Below are 5,623 nucleotides of genomic sequence, written 5' to 3' on the forward strand. Positions count from 1 at the left end.
AATTTGAAATATATTTGAAATAACACTCAAATAGAAACCAAAAATGTATGGCCTATACCTTCAGTATGTAATATTATGTTTATTCAGCCACAGCCTCAGAATGCCATCACCATCGCCGTGTCCTCACGTGCTCTCTTCAATATGGATCGAGAGCAGGACATTTATGAGCAGCAGGGAATGGAGGATTACCTGAAATATCAGATCCAACATGAGATCGAACCATTCGCACCCGGACCTGCTTTCCCCTTCATTAAGGTCAAACCTGTTCTATTGTATTTACACACATCAGTGATTAGCAATGATATCATTAATACGAATTTTAAAAAAAAAGTCAGGGAAGAAAATATTCATGTCTGTCATCCAGTTATCCAAGCTACAGAGCTATGGATATAGATGGAAATGTTATTTTTCTGTGCTGTGTAGGCGGTGGAGGCAGTGAACACTCGACTCAGGGAGCTTTATCCAGACAGTGAAGAGCTCTTTGATGTGGTTCTGATGACCAGCAATCATGCTCATGTGGGACTTCGGCTCATAAATTCAATTAACCATTACCGTAAGTCAAAAGATGTTTGACCACACTGGGACGTTGAGTTGCTTTCAAAATTGTAATATACAATTGTAATATACAATTTTCTTGTAATATATCAGTATTTATCATCTAATAAGTTTTAATGCAGATTTCTTTCTTTCTGGTAAAAATTTGTATGAAGATACAGAATACCTGACAAATTCATTAATACAATGTACAGTAAGGGTTTATACCCAAAAATGACTGAACCCAGTAGAATTACACCCCATTGTGCCACTCTGATTGATAACATATTTACTAATGATATTGAAAATAATACTGTGAGCGGACTATTAATAAATGACATTAGTGATCATCTACCGGTTTTTACAGTTTATGACAATAACTATAAGAGAAAATAGCTAGATGTAAAACAAGGTTACAGACGAGTGAGGACAGAGAAAACTACGAATGCATTTAAGAGTGACTTGTTAGTATGCACATTTACTCACACAGTCTCATTATACTATAATGTGATTTTATGTATTTATTTATTTAAAGATTGGGGAGTTGTATACAAAGAAAATGATGTTGACAATGCATATAACAATATTAACAATAAAAATATTTATATCATTATATGAAAAAAACTGCAATCATACAATATTATAGAAAACAAAAATACATAGATCGACAAAGGGATTACAAAATGCCTGTAAAAAGAAGAATACACTCTATAGAGAATTTATAAAACAAAGAATTAGAGAGGTATATAATAAACATAAAAAATATAAAAATAATTTAACCAGTATCTTACGGGTTTGTAGAAAGGAGTATTATAGTAAAATATTAGTATTAATAAAAACAACATTAAAGGAATATGGGGTAGGCTATATTAAATAGCATTATTAAAAAAGGTACTGGACAACAAAGTTATCCTTAATATTATATTGATAACAATACTATAAAGGATAATATGAATGATGTGGTTAATAGCTTTAATCATTTTTGTGTGAGTGTTGGACCAAAATTGGCAAAAGAAATTCAAGACCCAGTGTCATCGGAAGATTGGAATGACAATTTAATTGAAAGGAATCCCAACTCAATTTTCCTTACATCGTAAATAAGTGTAAATATAAAACAACGACTGATTGTAATGAAGTTCTGAAAAAGGTCATTGAGGGGATATCAAAACCAATAACACATATTTGTAATCTATCATTTCAAACCGGTAAATTTCCAAACAAAATGAAAATAGCCAAAGTGGTTCCTCTGTACAAAACTGGGGATAGATTTAATTTTTCAAACTACAGGCCTGTTTCTCTACTTCCACAATTCCAAAAAAAAAAAATTTTTACTATAAATTTTTAGACAGATATAAATTACTCTCTGTCAGTCAATATGGATTCAGATCAAATAGTTCAACATCATTGGCTTCAATTGATTGGGCTGAAGAAATTACAAAAGCTATAGATCATAAGCAGTTTGCAGTTGGAGTTTTCATAGATCTTAAAAAAGCTTTTGACATAATTGATCATAATATATTAATTAATAAATTGGAACGTATGGGATTAGGGGGTAATACTGGACTGGGTGAAAAGTTATTTAGAGACAGAAAACAGTTTGTGAAGTTGGGGGAATATTCATCTTTATGCTTGAGCTTTGCTTGTGGCATCCCCCAGGGGTCAGTACTGGGTCCAAAGTTATTTCTGCTTTATATAAATTATATCACCAAAGTATCAAAAAATTAGTAATATTGGTAAAATTTGATAATATAAATATTTTTTTGTTCTGGGGGGAATTTGAAGGAGCTATTGGAGACCATCACTTCAGAAATGAGTAAATTAAAAATATGGTTTTGATAGAAATAAATTATCATTAGATGTTAATAAAACACAATTTATGTTATTTGGGAATTGTAAAACAGTACACAAGTCCAGATACAGATAGATGGTGTGGATGTAGAAATAATTCACTAATTGAGCTCATTGTAGTTATTAAAAGATATTATAAGATACTATCTTGTGTTGTTTTTTTTATTTCCAGAGCTATTTATAGAGCGCTTTTGTATGACTGGAGGCAACAGTCTTATTGGGTATCTGAAAGCCTACCACGCCAACCTTTATCTGTCAGCTGATTCACTGAAAGTTAGAGAAGCCATCGAAGAAGGTGAGTGGAGTGGTTTGGGGAATTAATTAACTTTTAATGGTAGAATCATAAATATACTAATTTTGATTCAATATGAAATTCTTTCTTATTAGGAATTGCAGCAGCAACAGTGTTCTCACCTGGAAAAATCACAGAGGTGCCGGAGACTCAGCTGCGAGTGGCCTTCGATGGAGATGCCGTTCTCTTTTCAGATGAGTCAGAGAGAATCTACAAAGCCCACGGACTGGACAAGTTCTTTGAGCATGAGAAAGCCCATGAAAATAAACCTCTTGATCATGTATGTTCAATTTAAATTTAATAGCATGCAATAATATACTGTGTTTAAACTCCATTGATGATGTGAATGATTGCTGTAAAACATCTACTGAGACTTTTTCACAAGAAAATAGGGGTATTATACTTCTGACAACAGTGAATTATTACCTTACCATTTTTCATAGGGACCACTTAAGGGGTTCTTGGAAGCTCTAGGGAAGCTGCAACAGAAATTCTATGCCAAAGGTCAGCGCCTGGACTGTCCCATCCGCACCTATTTGGTTACAGCTCGCAGTGCAGCCAGTTCAGGCACCCGGGCCCTCAAGACGTTACGTTCCTGGGGTCTAGAGACAGATGAGGCCCTGTTCCTAGCAGGAGCCCCTAAAGGCCCCATGCTGGAAAAGATCAGACCTCACATCTTCTTCGATGATCAAATGTTCCATGTGGAGGGAGCAGCAGAACTTGGGACTGTGGCGGCTCATGTTCCCTATGGAATTGCCCAGAAGGTTCAATCAAAGACAGCAAGGGATGTAAAAAAAGACATGCCAGCCAAGCAGCTAGAGTGAATACTGCTCTCTTCATCCTGGGTGTGAGGAGTTTAAATAAGGTTTTAAAGGGATGTTTCACACCTAAATGAAAAATCTCTCATCATTTACTCCTAGATTTACACATCTAGCCTGTGTGAGTTTATTTCTTCTGTTCAGCCCAGAAGAAGATATTCAGAAGAATGTTAGTAACCAAACAGCTGACGGTAGCCATTGACTTTCATAGTATGGGAAAAAAAGTACTATGGAAGTCAGTGGCTACCAGCCATTTTTGAGTTTCTTTGTAATTGGTTACTTTCCAAAAGTAAGTAAATAAATCAGTAAAGTGTTAAAATAGCTACTCAGTGAGTTTTGCTTTTCCAGCTTCCAAAAATAGGCCAGTTTGTCAGTGGCAGACCCTTTGCACTGAACATCATAGCTTTGAAGTTGTTTACTACGTTATATCAAGCCATAAATAAACAGAGAAAAAAAGTGGTATTATACCGTTGAGTTAAATTGTTACATTTTCTGTTCTAATGTAATAGCAAATGTTATTTATTTTATTATGCCAGAGTCTAGCTAAAGCTAAAATGCACCAAATGCATGTTGGATATCATAAATATAGCCTTTAGCCATGCTTATTTTCAGCTTTTATATGGTAATGGTCTGGTTTTGAAGCACCATCTCTGTTATTGTTTACTGTAAAGGGCTGTTTTACACTCTGTATTGAAACCTTTATGTGTGTACATCTGTTATACAGTGTTTAAATCCATCAGTGTCACTATGTACAAATTTGGTTCAGGTGTTTGTGAAATCCTGTGTGTTACTCAGGGCATGCTCAAGTCAGTGTTTTGCACTAAACACCATATTAAACAGTGAAGAGGAAATAAATGTTGAAAAATAGGCCATATTTTTTTCTCATTTGAGTGCAAAATATTTAAGTAGGCTAGGTAATAGACTTTCCCAGCCATCTGAAATGGAACAGATCAAGTGTGGGAAAGCAATCTAGCTTTGATAGTTTCTGCTTTGTCACTTGCCTAAAGCAAAACAAATGACCCTGTGGGCGAAATGACAGAAATATCCCTATTTCTCCACTTCTTCAAATAACCACTAACGTCAAATTACCATTGTGTGTGTGTGTGTGTGTGTGTGTGTGTAAACTACAGTTACCATAGTAACTCTGAGGTCCTGTTGACTGTTTTAAAGGCGGGACTTCAAAAATGTCGTCAGTTCAGAAACTCTGTCGGACCTTTAACTCGCGTCCAGCTGGTTAATGTGTCACCCACGTTAAATAGTACGCCTAACATCTGGATCGTGCTCAGTTTAGTTCATGTTTACAGAATGTTTGTAGATTATACAAATAGTAAGGTAATAGTGCATCGTTTCAGTCTTTGTTTAGGAATGTGACTGATCACATGATTAGAGTCATATGACATTGATGAGCCCACGAAAGAGGGAATGAGAGCAGAAATCTTCAACAGTTCCCAATAATACACTAATACTGTCGTCTGTCGTGATGAATTCAGATGGATAGACAGATGTGGCGACTCTTGAAGTAAACCGCTGGATCATGGAGCGTTTGGGAGTTTTGTCTGTTCTCGCCACCGCTTGTGTTTTGGGTGAGTTTCCGAAACAGCAGATTAACAGATAAATGTGATTTAGCGCAATGTCAAAACGCGTTTTAGGATTTAACTTTTATCGTTGAACTAATATTTTAAAATATATAGAAGTGTCATGGTCGTGAAGAAAAATTTAAAGGTTTCACTTTTTGAACGGCAGCAACATTTCGCTTTGTGAATGAACCATGTACATTTCGATTAGCCTAACGTTACATTTTGTATCTTGGTATGTCTGGTTAGTTGACAACATGTTTTATTTATTTATTTATTTTTTCCAAAATCAATCATATTAAACGTCTATCTAGGCAATATTTATTTTTAACCTAATGTTTAATATGTTTATATATACGTAATTGTGTTTAGGTGTTTTTAAAAATCAGTTCCCACAATGTATGTATGTATTTGTTTGTTTGTTGTTTTTCAATACAGAGACACATTTAGTACATCTTTGAGATATTTTACCAACAACATTCTTCCTGATTACTAAGACAGGCCTAAACCTGCAAATCTTTAGACCAAAATCAATACACAGCTCTGCTGTACAGTAA

General features: G+C 34.9%; 2 protein-coding genes across 3 annotated transcripts in view; both read left to right on the plus strand.

Annotated features, from left to right (window-relative positions):
• nt5c1ab (5'-nucleotidase, cytosolic IAb) overlaps window positions 1–3,614 on the plus strand; it is a 4,319-nt gene extending 705 nt beyond the window's left edge. Inside the window, exons 2-6 of the mRNA XM_016526816.1 lie at window positions 88–255; window positions 424–553; window positions 2,555–2,677; window positions 2,770–2,954; window positions 3,118–3,614. Coding sequence (XP_016382302.1) covers window positions 88–255; window positions 424–553; window positions 2,555–2,677; window positions 2,770–2,954; window positions 3,118–3,498 — 987 coding nt within the window. The 3' untranslated portion in view covers window positions 3,499–3,614. The remainder of the gene's footprint in view (window positions 1–87; window positions 256–423; window positions 554–2,554; window positions 2,678–2,769; window positions 2,955–3,117) is intronic.
• Window positions 3,615–4,711: 1,097 nt separating this feature from the next.
• LOC107719503 (signal peptide, CUB and EGF-like domain-containing protein 2) overlaps window positions 4,712–5,623 on the plus strand; it is a 9,096-nt gene continuing 8,184 nt past the window's right edge. For both annotated transcript variants that reach the window (XM_016526923.1, XM_016526931.1), the window contains exon 1: window positions 4,712–5,075. In XM_016526923.1, coding sequence (XP_016382409.1) covers window positions 5,027–5,075 — 49 coding nt within the window. In that variant the 5' untranslated portion in view covers window positions 4,712–5,026. The remainder of the gene's footprint in view (window positions 5,076–5,623) is intronic.

Source organism: Sinocyclocheilus rhinocerous, unplaced genomic scaffold, assembly GCF_001515625.1.
Source record: "Sinocyclocheilus rhinocerous isolate Xijiao unplaced genomic scaffold, SAMN03320098_v1.1 scaffold343, whole genome shotgun sequence".
Taxonomy (NCBI): Eukaryota; Metazoa; Chordata; class Actinopteri; order Cypriniformes; family Cyprinidae; genus Sinocyclocheilus; species Sinocyclocheilus rhinocerous.